This window comes from Amblyomma americanum, chromosome 7 (assembly GCF_052857255.1).
Source record: "Amblyomma americanum isolate KBUSLIRL-KWMA chromosome 7, ASM5285725v1, whole genome shotgun sequence".
NCBI lineage: Eukaryota > Metazoa > Arthropoda > Arachnida > Ixodida > Ixodidae > Amblyomma > Amblyomma americanum.
In genome coordinates this window covers 87,910,975-87,934,350 of record NC_135503.1, presented here as the reverse complement: position 1 = coordinate 87,934,350, position 23,376 = coordinate 87,910,975, and the positions used below count along the sequence as shown (strand labels likewise).

The 23,376-nt window shown below is 44.8% G+C and overlaps 1 protein-coding gene across 2 annotated transcripts; it reads right to left on the bottom strand.

Moving 5' to 3' along the window:
- Positions 1-283: 283 nt before the first annotated feature.
- On the bottom strand, positions 284-21,451 carry LOC144099385 (juvenile hormone acid O-methyltransferase-like). 2 transcript variants are annotated; one of them, XM_077632632.1, is made up of 5 exons: positions 16,463-16,565; positions 13,749-13,940; positions 5,045-5,390; positions 2,296-2,452; positions 284-601 (listed from the first exon to the last, which is right to left on the bottom strand). In XM_077632632.1, exons 2-5 carry the CDS (start codon positions 13,937-13,939, stop codon positions 432-434), a joined length of 864 nt encoding a protein of 287 aa, XP_077488758.1. In that variant the 5' UTR covers position 13,940; positions 16,463-16,565; the 3' UTR covers positions 284-431. The 2 variants fall into 2 exon arrangements, with proteins under 2 accessions (XP_077488758.1, XP_077488757.1); XM_077632631.1 differs by lacking the exon at positions 16,463-16,565 and adding an exon at positions 21,362-21,451 and having other exon boundaries at positions 287-601.
- Between the last annotated feature and the right edge of the window lie 1,925 nt (positions 21,452-23,376).

The following is a 23,376-nucleotide window of genomic DNA, read 5'->3' as shown; positions in this document are numbered from 1 at the left end:
TGATTGCGAACAATTTCTTCGTTTCGCATTGTTTCGCAAGCAATGTTAGCACTGTCCTACATTTTAGGGCGGCTCGAAAGGCGGTAATGAGAAAAAACATTGCCATGAATTAAAAAATGATCATGAATTCTGAAGTGGAATAAACATTTTATATAACAAAAGTACTTAATTTTTCTATTTTTGTGAATTTGTGCATACATAATTTAATATGTGGGTTCAAAAAGAATGAAATTTTATTGTCGCCTCTAATTACTTTTTAAAGATTAACGAAAGGCCAGTTCTGGCAGGGTCACTTTTTTTTCCACCAAATGAACGCTTGTACCAGTAGGGTTTACATCAGTTTGAGAAAGAAATGCTTTTATTCGAAAAAGTTATTTGGCATTACTGATGCTAAGACTGTTGATAGCGAAAAAAGGATGCATGCACTCAGCCTAGTGGAGAGCTTTCTGCGCGTGAATAACCACCACTTTCCGGTCCATGTCCTTCCTTTCATTAGATTCGGCCCAAAGCTTCTCTGTGAAGTCAGTTACAAACTTCCGCAGTTCTTCTTTCTCCTCATCGCTGAGCATAGGGTAGACGGCGTTGAAGGACAGAAAGTTCTCTGAAAGAGGGTAAAAGAAATTTGAGTCCATCTACACTGCGATCAAACCTCCTTGTCACGCGTCACGTTATCGAATCCAGGAATTGCGTTCTGAAACCAAGCAAAGCTGTCACCTAATAACTCTGAACAATGTTGTATTGCATCTTGTACATTGTGCTGACAGCTCACAATGACTACGGCTCGGACAGTGTAATCGCTGTCTCTACACCGCTCTGAATACTGCGCAAAATTTTGTGGTAGCACGCATACTAAGCCGTCGTAGACAACACGAAGAAATTTAGCAGAAATTTTCAGCTAGAAATTAAGTACAAAATTCACAGGGACACCCAGTCATGGCATGAGTTGGCAATGCGTTGGCATTAGAAGTTGTTGATGCCTTGACCTTAAGAGACACCACTTCCGGTTTTGTGACGCCACTCCCTCCAGCCAATGGGAATTATTCGCTCCGCTCGCGGGACTCGCCTCCAGCCAGTTGGAATTCTCTGGTCTGGTGACGTCACTTCTTTCCAGCCAATGGGAATCATTGTCACTGGTGATGTCACTTCTCTCCAGCAAATGGGAATCATTGGGGATAGTGACGTCACTTCTTTCCAGCCAATGGGAATCATTGTCACTGGTGATGTCACTTCTCTCCAGCAAATGGGAATCCATACTGTCGACAAGCGCAAAACGGGCAACGGAGCTAGGAAAAATAAGACGACACGGGGGCTGAGAAGACGACACAGCGCACGTGGGGTCTCATCTTTCCTAGGTTTGTTGTCCGTTTTGCGCTGGTCGACAGTATGAATTACTTCCAACCTCCCCCACCCAACGCACAATGGGAATCATAGGGACTGGTGACGTCACTTCTCGCCTGGTGGCATCACTCTCCAGGTGACGTCAATGGTGACGCCACTTCCTTTCAGCCAAACGACGAATTTTATAACCTTTGACACATTATTTTTTCGATGACGCTTTTAATGCTGGCGCGTTAAAAGAAGGACGTCGTGCCAGCTGAATTTGAAGCCATAAGAAATCGCCTACTGGCAGAGCTTAGATGCCGTTGTTGGCTGCATAATATATAAACATAAGAAGAAAACAGCTTTCTTGCTTTCATTTCAGGCGTGGAGAAAATTGCAATGTTATGTTAATATAACACACTGATAAAATATGTAGCCACGAAATTAAAAAAAAATGATATATTTCATGAATTTCATACACCTACTGCAGCCTGAGAGTAAGGTGGAGAGCATTCAAACCTTATTAATGCATTTTGTTTCTGTGTGTTTTCGAACGAACACGAAAGAATGCGTTTAACGTTTGGCTAAAACCAGTGCACCTTTCAAAACAACGCGAAAAACAGTTTCAGTATGTTTCTGCCGTTCCGTGCTGTTTTTCCTTAACAATTTTGCAAGCAACAAAAATAGTTGCCTAGAATGTTTTACACATTTCTTACATAAAAAAATGCTTTCGTTTCAAGCCTTTGGCGCTCTAAGCTGGTCTATTTGTAGTGAAATAATTATTTTAGAGGGTAATTTATCAGGTTGGGCAAGTTGGTACGAATGCTTCTTAGACTATTCTTTCATCTCCTAAGACTTACGAACACAATATGAATTAGTAAGGCAGAAGCACGAAGATATTTTCTCATCAAGCGTTTTTTGTTTCGACCCTTTATAAAAGGCATTTTTACAGTTCTCCAGATGCAAAATACTCACGAATCATTTCGTCTTTGGTTTGCTTTGCAGCAGGGTATGGGAAAACCTCGCAGGCCAGTGGAATGAGATCTGTAAACTTGATGAGGTCCCTCGCGTATTTCCTCAAAGTTTCTATGTCTCTTGTGCCACTTATTGCAGGCAAAAGTGCTTCGATAACCTGCGCAGCAGAAACACTTGAGCATGAAAATCGCGCGAAACGAACGGACGCACACACAAAAAGAAATAACGAACAAGAAAGTTGCGTGATAAATATTCGCAGAGAATTTCGCAGAGGATGATATTTTCACAGATTTATTTACAATTGTGCCCCCCCCCCCCCCCCTAAAAAAAAAGATCTGTGCTTTCACCTCAGAAGCTCGTGGGACATGTCTGAAAAATTTGGCGCCAACATTTCATGAGCCATTTTCTCGACGTGTGTCGTTTTGAGTGAGTTTGATGTTTGCTTCTATTACGGGTATTAATTCTGCTTTAACGGTTCGTCATTTCTTATCATTTGAAATTTTGTTTTGTTGCTGCATTCACAGCAATAAAATTTCAGATATGAGAGTGCCTTGCGTAAAGAAAAACACTTTCAGCAGTTCTAGCAAGAAACTGTCAAGTCCTAGGGCACACTTCTTAAGCTTTTGCTTATAGGGAATTCTTACCCGTAGGCTTAAAATGCGTCGCAGAGTTCTTGCTGTAAGTTTAAATGGCCTCAGAAGCTCCATACCTTAACCAAATGATCAATTACGTACCAAAATATTCTCTTGCGTAGACCAAAAAATCATTATTCAGGGCACTTTTCTCCCGCGCCAGCTTGGAAAATCCATGCCGTTTCTTCTGCGTTAATTTAGACTATTTTTCATTAATATTTACTCTCCGTCCGAGTTAATGAGAGCCAATGTGAAGGAATTTGCCAAACACTACTCGTTGCGCCTATGTGTGTTTAATGTAGCGTTCTGCAGAGCGTATTTCAAGCAGTTCGACCCGACAGCAAAGTCGCCCACCATCCCCGCCTGTGGTTAACTGTTGCAAGAAACAAGCATTTACGAATTCAGTTTCAAATGTTAGTCAGAATGCGCCTTGTAATGGAACGAATGGAAACAAGCATTTGGCATGAGCTTGTATCTCGGACGTTAGTTCGGAAACTCAAGCTAGCGTGAGCTCGATATTGCCAAACTGAAATATTTATCCCTAAATTAGTCGGTCTGTCGTCTTGGTGAACTCCCTATGCTCAGGAACAGGAAAAAATACTTGAGGTTGAAATGCCTTATAGATCACCCTAAGCCGTTAACTTGTGATTAAGTATCGGGCTTATCGCTGATACTGAGGTGCTGTGAGAAATGCGTCACTAAACACAGAGCTGTATTTTCGCCCGGTCGCACATTATTAGCAGCTATTTATATAGCCACATTCTAATACCATTATGCGAAGAAAATTCTCTCATTGCCCGCATATTCTTCAAATTCTCTTAAAACTCATCATAATCATCAACATCATCAGCCTGACTACGCCCACTGCATGGCAAAAGCCTCTCTCATGTCTCTCCAATTAAACCTGTCCTTTGCCATGTGCGCCCACCCCATGCCTGCAAACTTCTTAATCTCATGCGCCCCACCTTCCTTTCTGCCGGCCCCTGCTACGCTTGCCTTCTCTAGGAATCCATTCCATTAGCCTTAAGGACCAGCGATTATCTTGCCTTCGCATCACATGCCCTGTCCAAGCCCATTTCTTCCTCTTGGTTTCGACTAGGTTGTCATTAACACGCGTTTGTTCCCTCACCCACTCTGCCCAGTTTCGGTCTCTTAACGTTACACCTATCATTTTTCTTTACATAGCTCGTTGCGTTGCCCTTGACTTAAGCTGAACCCTTTTCGTTAGCCTCCACGTTTCTGCCTCGTAGCTGAGTACTGATAAGATACAGCTGTTGTATATTTTTTTCTTGAGGGATAGTGGTAAACTGCCATTCATGATCCCAGAGAACCTGCCATTGCGCTCCACCCCATTCCTATTTTTCTATTTATTTCACTCTCATGATCCGGATCAGCGGTGACTACTTGTCCTAAGTAGATATATTCCTGTAAGGGAACGTTCCTGCAATGGAACATCACCGGGGCATAGTTTTGGAGGAAGTTGCAATAGTTTTTGCTATAAGCGATAAGCCCTTAATAAGCCATTTAATGCAAAACCGGCAGTTGTGCTGCGCCTAGCTTCACTGCAGCGCGTATGAAATTAGGGAAGATTGTTGAGAAGTACCAACCTGATTCCATGCTTGGATATTAATAAACACTATGTTTCTAAGACGTCCTCACTAGAAAAAGTGCAACGGCTACTGTTAAAGAGCCACTGAGGACAGATCGAAGTTTGCCTCTATCAATAGGTGACAGCGCTTTCATGAAAAACGGGGTAGTTTCAGTGCAAATGGGGCTTTTATAACCAAGGAAAGATCGAAAAATATAATATATAGGTATCGCCGCCTCCGTTTTTTTTACAAGCAGAATGCGATGACGTCAAGACACGTTTCGAGGGCCAATCTCTGAGGTGAGACCACACAAAAGCTCAATTAAAAACAGGGATCACAGAATCCTTTTCGTGGTGATGTCGGAAGTGGGAAATCACCTGCTGGAAACAATATGGTCCAACTTTAAATCCAACCTCTTCAGCACAAAACACTTCTCTTGCTACCAAACAAACGTCACTGACAACCAAAAATTGGATGGAGTTCTTCTCGGTGCCTCTTTAAATATTTCAGAGCACTCGAGCAACTTACCTCGCGGTACTTGCCCCACTGAGGGTGTTCCATCATAACCTTGCTCAGGTCAGCGAAGTGGGAAGTCGTTAGGAGTACCATGAAAAACTCTCCCCCAGGCGCCATCAGTTTTTCGAAGTTCCGCATGGCCAGGCGCTGGTCCCTCACCCATTGCAGCATGAAGAACGAGTACACCCTTTGGAACTGGCCCTGCTCACGAACGAACCCATCTACATCTCCCACGATGTCCAGTGGCAGGTACTTGACCTTTGGGTGCGGAAACTTCTCGGCGGCGAGCTTGAGCATGTTCTCGGAATAGTCAGCAGCCACGAGACGTCGACAGGGAGGGAGACGAGGCAGCAAGTACCTGCAGTAATAAGGGTGTACCGTGGCTAGTTGCGGGAATGCTCATAGCTCGGGGCTAGCACTCCCACGGGTTCTTTCAGTGAATAATACAAGAGCGAGGTGTGTGCGAACCGTGTTTTTATAGTGAAAAACACAAAGGATTCGCTCACTCACATGTATGTAACAGCGTCACGCATTGCATCGTTAATCGAGTCAGAATGCTTCCTGGACATTACAGGGAATTGGGACAGCTCCCAGCCAATTGCCGCCCAGCCTAGCGGTCTATCGCGTTCTGTTCTGCCCTCACTTGGCCATTCTCTTTGTTACTTCTTGGATGACGTCAACGTTCTATTGTTGATGGATGGATGGATTGATGGAAGGTAGGAGCGTCCCCTTTGAAACCGTGTAATGACAGTTGCCCCCTTGCTCAGATTTTTCTCCTTTATTTTTGTTTAACTGTACCGTAAGTTATTAAAATTCGTCATTTTCTTTAAGTACGTCTTCCTACACTTTTACTCTTATGTCACCTCTCTGCTTTTGAGCCACCAATCCTCCAATCGGCTTCTTGCTAATTTCCACCGCAGACTCGTTTACATGACTATTGTTATCTCTAAACCCTAGGGCCACAGGAACTGTGACTGTGCGTGCATAAATATTGGGATAGATATCATCACATTTTAGTATGAGGTGTTCTGTTGTTTCTACAGATTTACCACACACAACGCATGTGTCATCTTCTTCGTTAACTTTCTTTTTATAGCTGCGCGTTCTAAGACACCCTGACCTAACTTCAAAGAGTAGGGCACTGCCTCTTGAGTTAACATAAAATGCTTCCTTCCTGATCTGTTGTTTCCAGTATCGATATAATTCTACACTATGCTTCTTTGCCATTGAATTTATACAATTTTACCTTCTGCGTTTTAGCCTGTCGTTTAATGCCCTCTCCGTCCTCGGGTCTGGCATACTTACTGCTTAGCTTCCCAATTCTTTTCCACAATTATGAATCAACGCTCTTTCTGTATAGGTACTTAAATACCTTAGCTGCCCACCTATTATCGTCCAATTTCCTCAGGCGTTCTTCGTTTAGTATTTTACTCTGAGCTTCCCTTGCTTCGAATGATGCCCATCCTATATCCCCCTGTACTGCCTCGTTTGGGGTTTTTGCCGTGGGCACTCAGTACTAATCTTCCAACAGCTCTCTGATTTACTTCTAATCTCGACTGAACTTCTGCCCTTAAGCAAAGAACCGCATACCCAAAAGTAAGCTCCGGCACCATTATTCCTTTCCAAGTACCTCTCAGTACTTCATACCTGTTGTACCCCCACAATGTCCTATATTTCATTATCTCGGCATCTCTTCGCCCTTTTGTTAAGAGAGACTGTTCGTGCTTTTCCGTGTACATGTGCCCTCCGTTTACCCATACCCCGAGATATTTGTATTCGGCCACTCGGGGTATTTCATGACTTTGTGTTGTAAGCTCTTGATCAGTTGTATCGACCAAAATCATCGCACCGGACTTAGCTGCGCCAAAACTTAACCCTAGACTCTCCTTCATCTCCACAGCAATTAACCAGAGTTTGTAAATGTTCCTGGCTATCTGCTAGCAGTACAATAGTGATACGTGCCACTGTGGAAGAAGAAGAAAAAGCGCCTGCATCCGTGGAGAAAGAAGATGTTTCTCTCCCGCTGGCGTGCTCGGACCACTTAGGGACCACCACAGTTTTACGTCTCGTCTCCGGAGGTTCTCCTTCGAATTGCTCGTAACATTTGGTGGAGGAGCTGAGTACTATCGACATCCTGGTCCAGGGAGCTTCGGCGCATGCGTCAGCCGTGGTCGTCGGTCGTGAGTTCTTGGTCTGCGTCGCCCGGTCGTGCCCCAACCTTTCAGACCCGAACCGATCTCGCCGTTCTTCCCCCGCCCCGTCCACTGCCCAGACCACTCGTCACGATGAACTGAACCTGACGCAAGGACCCGACCACACCGACCCGAGACGCTGCCCACACGTGACGACACCTTCCCCTGCCCATGCCGTTCGGCGCGTCCTGGGGCCTCGACCGTCGGCCCTTGACGACCTGTGGCCCGGAAGCTTCAAGGCCAGGAATCATTCAGCCATGTCCTTCATCGTGGCAGCCAGCACCTCAACACTTTGTGCTTCCTGTCCCGCCATCATCTCAAGCCCATCACAACTTCGCGCGTTTCTTTGTCACCGATCGGGACGATCACTCGGTGGCCCCGGGTAGTGTGACGAAGAAGACGAAGTTGGCAGTGGCCCGAGACGGAGCGCTCGAGTTAGGCCAGCGGCCATTAAACCATACTCATTGCCATCAGTCATCTCGTCTCATTCTTCGGCTGGCCGTCACGTAACATTTGACCCCGCACCTCCACCACTACCATCCGCATGCATACTTTAAATCCGGTAGTCGTTGCTCAACAACCTTTCCGCCTACTCTGTACGACATATTATAACCTAGGCTGCTTCCTTGTAGCCTTCTTTCAATACTTATCATATAAATCATGAACAGCAGCGGTTGTAGAGGACAACCTTGCCTTAATCATTTGTGTACCTCGACAGTTGTCGTACTCCTAATTCCTTCCCATGTTATTTCAACTTGATTTTCTGGATATATTTCCTGTAGAAATTCAATCACCACGTGACTGATACCTTCATCTTTTAATATGTTCCACAGGGGTTCCCTGTTCACGTTGTAGTATGCACCGCTTATGTCCAGGAAGGCTAAATACAGAGGTACGTCTGTTTTCCGCCTTAGCTATTTCTGTGCACTGGGTAAGCACGAACAGGCTGTCATCTGAGCGCCTACCACTTCTGAATCCGTTCTGAAGTTCTCCGAATATTCTATTACTTTCTGCCCATGACTGCACCTTTAATTTACCGCCTGCATCGCCAGCCTGTAATAAACTGATGGTATCGTAATCGGTCTGAAGGATTTTATGTTCCTCTTATCGCCTTTCCCTTTATAATTCAAATTCATTTGACTCAGTTTCCATCTGTGCGGAATTTGCTTATTCGTTATGACGGCCTCGAATGCTTTTATCAGCGTTTCCTTGCCTCTTGGGCCAAGTTCATTAATTAACTTGATTGGAATTTCGTCTATCCCTTCAGACGTGCATTTTGGAATATTTGCTTTTGCCTTTTTCCACTTAAGATTTGTCAGTTCTAAGCTGTTTTCTATTGTGCTATCCTGTGCTGCTCCCTCATTTGGGGCGATTACACTATCGTCTTTCCTAAATGACTCAGCTATAACTTATGCAATGTAGTTCACAGCGTCATCTCCTTCTAAATTTTTTTCCTCGGCATTTTGAATCTGTTCGTGCTTTCTGTGATTCACTTTACCCAGCCAGCTTATATGGTTCCAGAAATTTATTGACGCCCCTTTAGTTGCATCGCGCACTTCAGCCAGCCAGCGATCAGAGGACTGCTTTATTTTAGCCTGGACAAGGACCTGCACTTGTTTCATTTGTCCGTAAGATTCCCATCTTTTGCCTATTTCCTTTTCAGATAACTGCGCCCTCTTTGCTTCTCTGTGTTCCTGCGATGCTAACCGTCGTTGTTAGATGGCCTCTCTAATTTCCTTATTCCACCAACTTCGTGGCTTTTCCTCTTTCCTCTCCAGTGGTTTATTCCTTTTTGTTTTATTTTTGTACTAATGAGTAGTTCTGATTATAATCCCACTTTTCCATGGGATGTCTCTGTATTGCTTCCTCTATGCCGGCCGCTATTTGCGCTATTTGTTCGTCATTTAATTTTTCGTACTATTTTCGACTTCCCTGCATTTCTCTTGTGAATAGGGCTCCCAACGGTAGACTAATACGGTTATGATCACTATTGAGGCTATACTTCCCCTCTTCATGTACTTCCATTACTGCGAGCCTGCTATACATCCCCTGCGACATTAAGCAGTAGTCAATGGCCGTTTGCCTGTTACGGGATCCCCGCGTGATTTGTCCCTACACTTAGTTTCTCCATTTACAATAACTAGGATGTGTCTCTCACAGAAGTCTAGCATAAACTTGCCGTTACAATCTGTGTATCCATCCAGATCCTCGATGTGGCCATTCATGTCACTCAGCAGAATAATATAAGCGCCTTCTCTAAAATTGCTTTATATCGTCATTGAGACACTTAACTGGATCCTTGTTCTCTTGCCTGCATTTGTCTCCTGCCCCTAAATAAACTACTCTTAGCCATCTCCTTTTACTGACAATGGTATCTGATACCCAGATATGTTCTTTGCAAGTTGACTTTATTTTTTGCCAATTTGTTCCTTGATGTATCAGCATACCTACTCCTCCTCTCTTCCTCTCCGTTGTTGTTCTGTTGCTCCCTTCCCAGACGTAGCCATCAATAAATGGTGGGTCTTCTAGATCCCTGAGATGTGTCCCGCATAGCGCGTGTGCACCTACTTCTTCGGCCTTTAACTGGTGTTCTATTTCTAACCACTTGGCTCTGTTTCTACCGCCTTGCATGTATATGTACATGATCCTGGTGTTAAATTTCTTTTTTGTAGTTTTATTCCTGGGCCTCCTAGTGGTCATGTTATTGGCGTCAGCCTCCATTGTTACACTTTCTACTTTGCTTCTACCTACCCCTACGCCCTGAGCCGCATTGGATGCCCTAAAAAAGCTACTGCCCGGCCCGCCAGGCGCCAGGCGATCTCGGCTCCTAGCCGTCCATTAAAGTGGACGCCATCTCGTGTAAAGCCTCCGCCAAAGCCTGCTGTATTCACTGCCCTGTTTATGTCTGCCACTTTAAAGCCTTTCTCCCGGCTTAACTTTCTTATCTTCCGATGAATAGCCACAACGTCTTTGGCAATTTGTCCGTTCCGTCCTTGCACCTCCGGCACTGTGCACACCACGATCTGGACTTGCTGTGCTATCGCTCTTAAATCGTCAACTCCCTCCGCTAATTATTCCACTACTTTTGCGGCTTCACCATTCAGGACATCATTTTATCACCGCCGCTACCACTATCAAACTGCGCTTTGCAACATTCTTTGAAAGTTCGCTTTTTGTCTCTCTCAGTACAGCGTCCATTGTCCTGCCTGCGAATGCGACGACTGCTGCCCGCTTATCAACCTTTACATGCTCCATTATAGTTCTTTTGCACCTACTCACATTTGAGTCACCACCGATAAGCACCGATTAGCACTTCCTTCCTCCTAAGTTCAGGATTTTGCTGTCTCTTATCTGTGACTATGACCTCATTCCTTGTGGTTAGCTTGTTCCCCTTGCCTCCTCGCCTCCAGACCTCCTAGCTGCCACGTGTGCGTAGCTGTTCCTGTCTGTACCTGCCTGACCTACTTCCTTATCGCTGTCCATGCCAGTGCAGGCCCCATCCACGTGGTTGACGCTGGAATAACCGCCATTGTGACATCGCGTGGCGGTGTCAGCCATTTTTGCTTCCAACAATTCACTAAGCTGCTCCTGAAGTTTGCGCTTCTCTGCCCTCTCTACCTGTAGCACTCTTTCTAGAGCACCCATATGTAACACTAGGCTGGTGTTCGCTTTTTCAGCCCTGTCCAGGCGTGCACTTAATACGCAGCATTTGCACAGAAAATCCGAGCCTAAGGCCTCTTCTACAGATTCGAACCACATTTCCTTCAAATTCACCGACGCCTCACACTCCTTGCATTTAAACATCAGTTGCTTGACCATCTTAGCAGCACTTTATAATTACTGCCACAAAATGCTAGAAAAGGAAAAGCCCCGTGCAACCACGTGATCGAATAAAAATCTGCCGATCACCTAGAAAAGAAATAATAACCACATATATAAACTGGTTAACTCACAAATGAGCCCTGCAAACCTATAGCTGCCGATAGGAAAAGACCCGGCCGTTAAGTAACTGACCTTTTTTTTCTTGAGCACTCCACCTAACTAGCCTAAATCGTAACTCCCAAAATATTAATGGAAAGAACTCATCTAGTTGTCGTATTCACGGCGCTCTCACAGTCGTCTGTCCGTCCAGTCCCGGTCACTACGCGTAATCCGAAGAGTATCGAAACAAGCGTCCGCACCGCACGTCTTTAAAAGCTCAAGGCCGTGCGCCACATGGTGGCAGCTAACGAAACTAGAAGTATTTGTCCCGAATTCCTGGTACTGGGCTTAAACAGGCGCACTGAAAGAGCGCTTTTTCCGTAAAAGTAACCCATCGAGGCATCCTATAAAGACTCAGAGGAAGCAGTCAGCTGGATGTGGACTCGGAACGCTTAAACATGAACTGCTTTCCGCTCCCTTTCCTGGCAAACTCAGGGGAACATTGTCCGGGAACCGCGCCCGACGCGAGGGAGAACACGACGCCGAACAAGAGGGCGAACATCACGGGTAACCTGAAGCGAACTAAATATGCGAAACGTTCCTTCAGCATGCTAAAGAAAGAGGCGTGCCGCGAGCAGAAGCGCTTTTCGTGGCCTGCTGAAGCCTCTGCTACCACAGCGAAAATTCGGTTGCCGGCGCATAGCGTGCAGCACAGCGATTCCACCTACTCATCACTCTCAAGCCGCGACACCGACCGGCTTGGAAATGACTGAAATGCCATAATAGCGCTTTTGCTTTTTTGTTTGTGGAGGTTTAACGTCCCAAAGTGACTCAGGCTATGAGGGACATCGTTGTCAAGAGGTCCACAAATTTCGACCACCTTGGGTTCTTTAACGTGCACTGACATCGCGCGGTACATTGGCCTCTAGAATTTCGCCTCCATCGAAATTCGATCGCCGCGGCCGGGATAGAACCCGTGTCTTTCGCGTCAGCAACCGAGCGCCATAACCAGTGAGCCACCGCGGCGGCACCTAGCACTTTTTGGTACCGAAGAAACATGAAAATACAGCATACATATAATGAACATAGTCTCTACTCGGCAAGACATTTATGCTCGAAAATGGAGCGCCAGAAATTTATGCAGCTTTCAGATAATTTCCCATTCGCGTGTCACTTTATCGTTTACGGTGAACGCAGGGAAAAATAGATATTAGAAAGGTGCACAGTAAAAGTTATACATCTGAAAAGGGGATCACCCGCTTGTTTCATGTTTACAAGAGCAGTTAATATAATGCTTTACAACTCCTTATTCTCATCATGTCATAATTACGGCGCACTTGTTTGGGGAACTACTACTAAAGACAATATTCTTGAGCTCCATTTGCTACAGAAACGTGCCATCCGCAAAATGTGCAAAGCACCCTATTTAAGTAACACGCAGGAGATGTACAGGCAGCTAAATATTGTCAGCGTAGAATCAATGTACATATGACTACAGAATTTCTAAGCAATACAGATTAGAAAGAACTAAACGGAATGACGCCTTGAAGTTACTTGCAAATCTTGAAAAACACACTGCTATATACCCAATGCGCAACCCAGATGAATGGAAATTGAGCAAATGCCGTACAGGATATGGAAGGCAAATGTTAAAATTTAGACTACCAACATTGCTGAATGATTTCGCGAGATGCAGAAGTACAGATTTTGACTCTATTTCATTGAAGAGCCTGCGGAATAAATATGTATAGGACTTAAATGTCGCCACGTCTTAAATTTTGAAACTGTTTGCGCATTTACTTTTTCCTTTTTTTGCTGTGTTCTTTATTGCTGATGTCTTTGTATCATGTTGTATGTATGGGAAAACATATATACGCTTCACCATGTAAACTAATAATTTCATTACAATGCACTTTATTTTCATGTATGCTCATGTTCGACTTGTGTTTGTATTCTCCTATCGCACCCATTTTTTTTAACCTTTATTTTTAACCACTGCGGCTTGTAGCTGCACACTGCTTGCCATGTATTGGGGTACGGGCCTTAGTCAAGCCTTCTTCTGGCTTTTTGCCCGTGCTCCAAACATCTCTTAGATGTTGAATAAACATTGTATTGTATTGTATTGTAATAGTAATACGCTCAAGAGACGCGCCGTACGATTATATACTAAAATCTTTGCTTTACTTCAGCGTACCGTAGTGTCGTTTTAAGCGGTATGTCCTGTATTTTGAAATATCGGAGAAATACGCGTCCTAAAATGTACATCGCGGTGGCCGAGCCTACTTTATGAGAGATCAAAACACCGGATGCCGCGACGTCGGGTCGGATAAAAAGGGTTCTTTCAAGAGAGGTTGCCACATGGCTTCACATATCTCTCACGTTAGCCCTAGAGGCCTTTGTGCCTTTTCTTAGTGACATCATCACGAGCCAGTGTTCTCAAGCGTGGTAGTCATGGCTTGTATCTCAGCAGTTTTGTACACGTCAGTGTTGAATACTGATTATCCGCGTGCTTTACGCCGCGCTTTTAGATTTCTTCATTTACTATTTCTCCGAGTTCGCGCACAGCGTTCCCCGCATGCAGCATTCGCATCGCTCATGCATACTTGAAGGTGAAGTTGCCTGGTCCGCATCCGACGTCGATGAACTGCTGTTGCTCCTGGTCATCGCAGATCTTGAATGCATTGTGGAATGCATCCAGTATGGCCGCGCTGGAGGGCGCGTACCGCTCGGAGCGCTGCTCGAACAGTTCGGCATCGTGGTGCTCTGGCAATGGCGATTCCATCTGCTGTGACATTCTGGAGACGAGAGGAGGCAGTGCAATGTCTTCTGTATAAGGTTCTAAGGCTGTTCGGCTCGCCCGAACAGTGTGCATCATTAGGAGCTTCCTGAACCTCGTCTGATCAGTCTACCTTTTGCTCTGTTGCCTTCCTTTACTTCCGTGCACGGTTAATATGTTGGCATGCTGTTCACAGGATGAACTAAAAAAAGGAAAACCGGCGCAACGGGACTATCGCTCACCAACATCATCATCATCAGCCTGACTGCACCCACTGCAGGGCAAAATCCTCTCCCATGTCTCTCCAATTAACCCTGTCCTTTGCCTGCTGCGCCCAGCCAATGTCTGCGAAGTTTTTAATCTCATCTGCCCACCTAACCTTCTGCTCGCTGCGTTGTCTTTAACTTAAACTGAACCCTTTTCGTTAGCCTCCACGTTTCTGCCCCATAGGTAAGTACCGGTAAGATACAGCTTTTGTACACTTATTGTAAACCGATATTCTAAATATCGCGTTTCGCGTTATCTAAAAAATGAGTGCTTCATATGACCTAAAAATAAGAAATCTTTGAAGAAGGTCAGGAGGGGCGAAAATGCTTAATTCAGTACAACATTCATGCAGGGGCGTTAGTTTGACACAAGTTGAAGAATGAAGGTCCGAAATAAATGAATCTCTGCACCGACTTCATAGTTTGGTAGCTGCAATGTAGATCGGCGTATGATATTCCTCGATTTGAGGAAGTGCTTGATCTGCTCTGAAATTTAACAGATGTCATTTCATGTTTGATTTTTGGGCATAATAATGCGCTCTAGAACAGGATGGAGCAGGAAGTATAGTGCTTGTTACTTTGGCCGGTTCACACCTTAAATTAATTATAGGCATCGTGGAACGCGTCGAGGCTTGGCCGCGAGCGACATTCTGCCGCTGATGTAAATTTCGTTAAGACGATCCCTCTTCCTCTTCAGCTAGTTTTGTAGCGTGCGACATTTCATTGGTGTGCGAACGGAGTCCCAATGACATTAATTTTAATGCATGAAATCCGTTTATTATCTACACTGGCACTTTCCTGTCTACGCTTATTTTCGATTATTCATTGTAGTTGAGCATGTAGACGAACAAATGATGTCATCAAGGTTGGCTCAGAATAAGGAAAAAGTGGAGACGAGAAAAAAGTAGTGCAAAAAGTCAAACCTTGATGACTGGATATAGCTAGGAGTTACAAACAGGCTTTTAAAGAACAGAAATAGAAAGAGGGTTTATTGACAGGAAAGGCGGAGAATTAAAAAAGTACTCTATGAAGGAATGCGTGTGCCCTTACATCTCAGGGAAGTAGCTAATGTTAACCTGCAAATTTTTAATGGTTAGTACAAAGAACGCTGCTGTGTTCACTGGAAAGAAATTTAAACCCATAGCTCCTTTTTATCATCTCTACTTTTAACGGACATTTTAAGGGCTTACTTGAATTATCCTTAATTAAATAAACTTTCGGTCTTCGTGATCATACTACGTATGTGCCAAAGTGTGTTTTATCAGTCACCCTAGAATAAGCACCAGAATATGCTTAAAAATGTACCCCACCGAACGCCACACCTCCGACTTGCATTCTTGTATAAGAGCGAGAACATCAGACAGGGCGCTTTGTAACTTGATTGTCATTAGTGAAGCGGCAACAAGCACCTTACCCCTGAATTTACAGATAGGTGCAATAGAATTAAACCTATATATAATTTTGTCGTCATCTTGGAACTGAACATGGAAATGAATGGATTTGAGGAAACGTTCGGAACCCTCTCGTGACATAGTTCAACTGCACGTTTGGGTTGAACGCCATACATTTACTTTTAACACGCAATGAGGGGTTTTGCAGCCCAGATTTCGCAGCCGTGACCTGTGTTACGCAGTGGAAAAATTCGCCTGATCTGTGAAATCGAGAAAATATCAGTAAGGCTGCATCTTTAGGAAACAAACTTCGGGCTTTCACAATGAGAATTCGGCAATCTGAAGACGGACTGCATCAAAGCCATTGAAAATATAACCCTGCTTTTTTTTCACCTGATTTTGCAGAAAACAAAATCGTTGGTATTGATAGAACGCCTCCAATACGTACTGCACGTAGTGAGAACAGCTTTCCTTTCTCTTTGTGATGTACAGGCGTGAGCAGTATGAGGGGGTACAAACTTGTTGCACAAAGCTGCGCTAAATGTCAGATTGACTTCGGATATTATACGCCAGAAGCGAAACTGGCTTAAAAGAAACTTGGGGCCATCTTTGCCACATTCTTATAGAAAAAAATTGGAGGGGACACTTAAGTTCCGCCTTAAGGGCATGGCGCAATAACGTAATGAGTTAATTCCCATATGTGCATAAGGCCATTTTCGACTTTACATTCGTAGATCCCCGGGAGTCCTCATACCCCTTCTGGCGCAGTGGTGCAGCGGTTAACCGATGCACCACTGCCCCGCGATGGCAGGTGTTTCCAGCGCTGCGCCTTGTGCGACCCAGGTTGCCCTTCCCAGGTGAAAAATCATTACTTTAACTGTCACCTGCCACAATGGGCAGCTTCCTCACTATCAGGTGGGCAGGTTGAGATGACGGCGCAAGATCACGACACCTAGGTTGGCCACCTGCCTCCTAGGTTGCTCTCTGGGGACCACCTGCGAGATGCATGCTCGTGATTTTTGGCTCAGAACGCAGACGCCGACAATGCCGACACCGCATTTTCTGTTGAACAGGGCCTTTAATGCTATCGCGTTAAAAAAGTGCAATAGCAGTTAGGTTGCCTACTGTGGTTTCTGCAGTGGGTGTCTAACGCATTTGCGATTTTCCCGCCAAAACTCGGGTTGGAACCCGTTCCACTGCACTCATATGATATACATGTCATCACTTTCTATACTTTTCGGGGACCTTCCATTGGTTTATAACGTAGGATTATACTAATTCAGCCCACTAATCCTCATTAATTTTTTGACGTGGGCCTCCTTCCAGAATTTCGGGGGTCCTTGAGAATTATTGGGGGTGAACCAACTTTCATATCTTGGGGGTCTTCACGGTTTCAACATTGGTGGTGCCCTGTGATTTGTCCACTGTTGATGAGGTGATGTTGATGAAGTCATGATCCTCTCAATGTCATTCATCGATTGCAGGGAGTTCTTATACCCCTGCTGGCGCAGTGGTACAGCGGTTAAACGATTTGCCACTGGCCCGGCAGGTGGCTGATTCTAGCACAGCCACTGGTGGGGCTTATGAGACGCAGGTCGCTCTTCCTGACCTTCCCTAAGGCTCGTGCCCAGCACCACGGTGAGCAGGCGGCAACTGCATTTAATTCGGAAACGCTGGAAAGCTTGCTTACCATGCGGGGAAAGCTTGTGACGACGTCACAAGGTCACGTGACCTCTCTCGTCCTATCAAAAAATTTCTTGGTTAATTTAAAATTTGATGGGTCTCTGATTAGTCAGTCTGGGTCACGTGGCCTTGATGACGTCATCCGAAAATTGATCAGTCAGAGAAGTTAGTTGCGAAGCCATCCGAAACTGCATGACGAAAGCCTAAATGCGATCTCTTTCGGTTCTGGCTACGTCATATGTCCTATGAGGACCAGTTTAACCCGGAGTGTCTGGCCTCGGTTGTTGCGGCTTATGTGTGGAAGGCTACCCTTACAAGTTTATGATAATTTCTGATGGAAAAATAATGACTTCAGGCATCACACTCAGGCATTTTTGATAACTTTTGTATTTCTGATCCCCCGAGTTTTATTAAGACGTGATGTGTTTGTTTTCTGTTGAGATTCTCTTTAATTTCTTTTGCATACATGTTGAATTCATGATGCATTTCTGGACGTTTGTGATGCATTTTCACCAGTGTTATGGCCAAAAGAATGTTATAAATGTCATTTTGTGTAAAGGCTCATTAACATCGTACTAACCCGCTGCGGTGATGCTGTCTTACACGTAATGTAATCATGTACTAAACTATTTTATGTGATACTTTCGCTAAATCTGCCGCCGCGGTGGCTGAGTGGTTATGGCGGTCGGCTGCTGGCCCGAAAGACACGAGTTCGATCCCGGCCGCGGTGGTCGAATTTCGATGGAGGCGAAATTCTAGAGGCCTGTGTACTGTGCGATGTCTGTGCACGTTAATGAACCCCAGGTGGTCAAAATTTCCGGAGACCTTCACTACGGCGTCTCTCATAGCCTGAGTCGCTTTGGGACGTTAACCATCCATAAACCAAAAACTAAACTTTCGCTAAATGTGAAAAAGTCCAGGATCAGAGTCCGCCATCATTGCTGCAAAACAGCTTCCATCTACCCTCTGAAAGAAAAAAATAACCAAGGAATTGAGAATAGGGCGTTATAATAGCTGGACGTACATGCCACACCGGAACACTCACCTGGTCTATACAATTTCGTAGCGGGGGCTCAAGCTTGTATACTCCCAATTAGAGGACCCTTAACAAGTGTTAGTGGGGAGCTATTAATAATTGCTGTTTTTAAAGCGATTTTGGCGTCATATTTGCAATCTGTGGAGACCCAACTGAACAGATTTAACATCAAAGCTCTGTTAGTTGATGTGCATTATTGCTGCACGTGAAATAAATAAAAATGTGTGAGGCAGTGCTTCAAAAAGATGCTGCCCTAATATCTTTACTTATCCGAAAAACGATCTTTTTTTTTACATCAGGAAAGTTCACGCCGAAATACATCAAGAATTTATGATGCCAGTCCGGTCCCAAAAAAGTGGGAGAATTCATCAAGGATTTACGATATCAGTCTGGCATAAAAAACTTAACGCTGAAACTCTTTAAGAATTTAGGATGTCCGTCTGGTGCAAAAATACAACACATATGGACTTGGTGAATAATTTCTGATGACTGTCCATAATTATATCATAATGATGTCAGAAATTCAATATTGTAACGTAGTGGTGACTGAAATCCGGGGAGCAGAACTACAGTGAAAATGGCGTCTAAGCAAAGCTCTTCATTTGGGCTGACTTGCTCCCACAATGAACTGAATCACTCGGCGGTGGCTTAGCAACAAGCGTGCTCGGCGGTCGTCGAACAGAAGCCCGCCGCAGTCGGCCGTGCTCAATTTAAAGCTGATAGCGAACTTTCGAGATAAAGCATGCAAAGTTACTAGAACAATCTGGAACAACGTAGAATCAGCTTCGCCTGGATGCGATCAATCGAGATAGTCTGGTCGCGTCTTTTGTTGCAAAAAAAGAAAACGATAAAGCGGCGTGCCAGCAGTTTTGAAGAATGAACAAACACTTCAAAGATTCGGGAAATATCCATTTTTGTAAGGAGAACCACTCTTTTTGTTAAAGAAGTGTGGCATAAGGCATAGGTTGAGAAAGGGGGATGTGATGCAGGAGATAGAAAGCATAAGAAGGAGTGCAGACCTCTTTATTTGAAGGACTTGCTTGCTAAGCGCCTCCCGTTATGTCGGATGACATCATGGCGCATCAAAATGGGTTCCTTTAAATCAGGTCTGCAGTAAATGAGCGAATCGGTAAACCAGAACACTGGTTTGAAAACGTTTGCTTACATTCATTCCTACGGGGCCTTAACCCGAGCTATTACCCCAAACCTGCGGTAGTAGCGCCACCGCATTTTCCTTACATCAAAAATCAATGTGGCTCTATAGCTTTCATAGAATATGAAAAATTATCTGGCTCAGTCGAAACATCAGCCGTCATGCAGGCAGTGCGGAATCAGTGTACAGAAGACGTGTATATAAGGGTACCCGATAATATCTATAGTATGCACAGCCATTATAGGCCTCCATGAAGAAAGTGAGAAAATCCTAACGATGACAGGTGTTAAACAGGAAGGCACGATATCTGCAGTACTATTGAGCGTGCTTTTACAAGAGGTATTCAAAGAACGTTGGGTGCAATTTGGGTTCAAGATTAGCTTGCTAAGTAACTCAGGGGAGGAATTGAAGAGCATGACTGAGTCTCAGGAGGGCACAACAGTTTACGGTAGCCATCGAAGCATTGAAAGTTGTTAGGGAATACATATGCTTAGGGCAGGTAGTGACCGTAGATCTGGACCACGAGGGTGTAATGACTAGTAGAATAAGAATGGGTGGAGTGGATTTGGTAGGTACTCTTAGTTCCTTAATAGCAGTCTACCAGTCTACCTCCAGAGGTGAGTGCGTACATAAATGCTGTTATCTTACTGGTACTCGCCTATAAAGTAGAAAGTTGGAGGCTAACGAACAGACTTCTGAAGATTAGTCTGAAGACAGCGCAGCGAGCTATGGAAAGGAGAATGATAGGTGTAACGTTAAGTGGCAGAAAGAGGGCAGAGTGGGTCAGGGAATAAACGCGGGTTAATGACGTCCTAGTAGAAATGAAGAAATGGGCTTGGGCAGGGCATGTTATGTGAAGGCAATATGAACTATGGTTTCTTAGGGTAATGGAATGGATGCCAAGAGAAGGCAAGCGTAGAAGTGGGCGCATGGGATTAGTATGTTTGTGGGGATGAGCTGGCCATAGCTCGTAAAGGAGAGGGTTAATTAAAGGGATATGGGAGACACTTTTGTCCTGCAGCGGATGCCGTTAGGCTGATCGTGCTGGTGATGATGATGATTAAGATGTAGTTGCCGAGCTTAGGTTTAAGCATGAAATGCACTGCACAAGGACGTAGCCCGCTATAAATCGTCTGATAAATGCTAGTAGCTGGACGTCGGTATATTCCCCGGTAAAGCTAAAAGGAAAACGTGGGTCCGTATTATGTAAGCATTGATTTTACTTGGTTGTGATGCACCCGCAAGCACACCCCACGTTCGCCTCGTAATATGATTTCACAGTGGTAGCGCTGCCAGCAAGTGCCCAAGGCTGTGTCACCTACCTGTGTCTGTGAGCAAAAAGTGATCGTAGAGCGCCGTTAGAAGCGCCACTTGCATGGGTGCGTCGCTCATTTTGATATATCCAACGGCCGGCAAAATTGCAGCGCGATATAGTGCCCCGGTTTCCTGTACTTTTACAGGGGACTTTCATGAGGATAATCTGTTTGTTCGATGTAGACAATAATTCGAAATGTCCGAGTTTGATAAGTCCGGACTCGACTGTATTAAGACAAGATTCATGCTCTCCACCTTAACCATCCTTCGCACTTCTCGTCCTCCTCCCCCTCACAAGGCCTTCCTCTTCAGTATGAAGGCTCTAGTTAAATCCCGCCAATGATGAACGCTTCGGCAGTGACGAAGAAAAGTCCTCTTATGAAAATGTTGCCAATCATTCTGTGGCTTTCCCTTCCCTTGTTAACTTTGTGCGTGTGAAGAGACCATCTACCTGGCCTCTCTCTAGTCTGAAAAAAAAATGTACAATCCTATATAATGTAGATAAGTTTTTTGAATGACATGCACCAATCCTCTGTTTGTGGCACGGGAGTTTCCTCTCTTTAGTTCAACTCGTAGCTTGCAAGAACCTCCACTTACCTCTTCGCAAACCTGCGACAGTGCGTTTCAGTGGCGGCCGGCAACTAAACGTTGCTGCGGTGCAGATGTACAGGGTTTATTCTCGTGCCGGGAAACGACAAAAAAAAAACAAGCGCAAAGAATAGGAGAATAAAAGCTGGCGGACTCTCTCTCCGTTGTGAGCATATCCGGGCGGAAGACACTTCACTTATTGTGGCGACCGGCTGAAACAGAATTCACGATTTATTAAAGGCATAATAACACAGAAACAATACAAAAGATGAAAACACAAAGAGGTCCACGGCCGCCGTACAGCTGAAAGCATGCCACGGTACGCTGCAGCTATACAGTATCGCCATCGCAGGCACCTTGACTAGCGCAGAATAGACATGCCCGCAGGGAGGATTACAAAACTAAGAACTGATTTGCTATTGACATTTAAGTACTGCAAAGAAATAGTTATGTGATAATCTGTTTGTGATGCTGGGGCCACTGCAGTCGCGTCAAGTAAAAGAAAGCAGAAAAAAAATTGTAGTATCTATCATCGTCGACAGTAGATGTAAGCACGACGTGATTTGCACAACCGGCGTAACACATTCTCGACTTAGTTATAGATGGTACTAGCCGCTTTTTTGAAATGGGTCTCCGCCAGGTCATGCCACGCTACACCACACCACGAAGCAATTCTGCCGCCGACCTCGCCGAAGCGCAGAGAGAACCACAGTGCACGCGAGCATAAGCAAACTACACAGGCCTCTATACTTCACGACAACTTTTTTTTGGCAGTGAAGCGGAAGCTACGGAGCCGAAACATGCCATCTTATCGTACGCAGTAGAATGCAGCGGAATACACTCACTAATACAAATACACTGTGTGAATAGAGTCATGCCGACACCGAGAAAGCCAAGAATTAAGTCGTCGTCTCGAGAAGTACGTACGTACATGCACCGGACGCCTCGATCACATTGCTCGTCCCAGCCGTTGTTTTCGTGGTTGCCTCAAATACGACGGCACATACCCACGGTGGGGGTTTGGCCAGGGTTTGGTGCAGATCCAAACAGGAAAAAAACTCAGCCAGGTTTATCTCATGCGACTCATAAATATAAAGTAATCTTAAAGAAAAAGAAAATCACGAGTTTTCAGAGACCCAGTCCCACCTGTCTCCAGAGCTTCTATCTAACATCTTTTTCTTTTCACTGTCTTTCCTTTCGTTTCCTTCTTTCTTGTATCATGCTAATTTCCCTCTTGGTGCGTACTCTATTTATTTGCATTTTGTATTGCATTTGGGCGGCAGAGACTTCTTCATAATGCAGTGTTCACATCTGATCATTTTTTTAATCAACACTGATTTTGACATAACGACGCAGTAACAAGGTGTATTCCCGAACATGAGTATAACGCTCTGTATACTTTTCGGTTATCGGCATGACAGTTACGTCATTTGCATTGAGGTGTGGTATATAGCCTATGCTGCGTGTTTTGCTGTTCTGGATGGCTTATCTAAAGTTGCAATGTTAAGGTCATTTTCGTGTTACGATGCAATTTTTGTAGTACTGTAGGGTGTTCTTTTTGCGAGTTTCGACTCTAGTTGTAGTGCATCAGCCCTGCAGCGCATGCTGCGAACAATAGAATGAAAACTACTGGTAGCAACTATTGCCAGTGATGCCGAAAGTTTACGAAAGGACGAAGTGTTGACTTCACCACCTCTATTCTGACTGCACCTGACCTCACAAATGATTAAAAAAGTAGAACTAGCGTCAATTACTGGAGTTTGAGCTGAGTGAAATAAATGATTCCATGTTTCTGGATGGCACTATTTCTTAATTACAAAATGCACAAACATGCGCTGGCGAGGACACGATGTAGAAGACCGTAGAGGGTTCTATTCGTGACTCTCTTCCTCAACTTCATTTCAGAACCTCTTTTCTCTCTCGTCCGTGCGCCGTATTTTTTCATCCCGCACCCACACCTCTCCGAGAGAGGCCCATCTCATGAGTAAGTAAGCCTTCACGAAAGCGTGGCCCCTCGAGGGTGC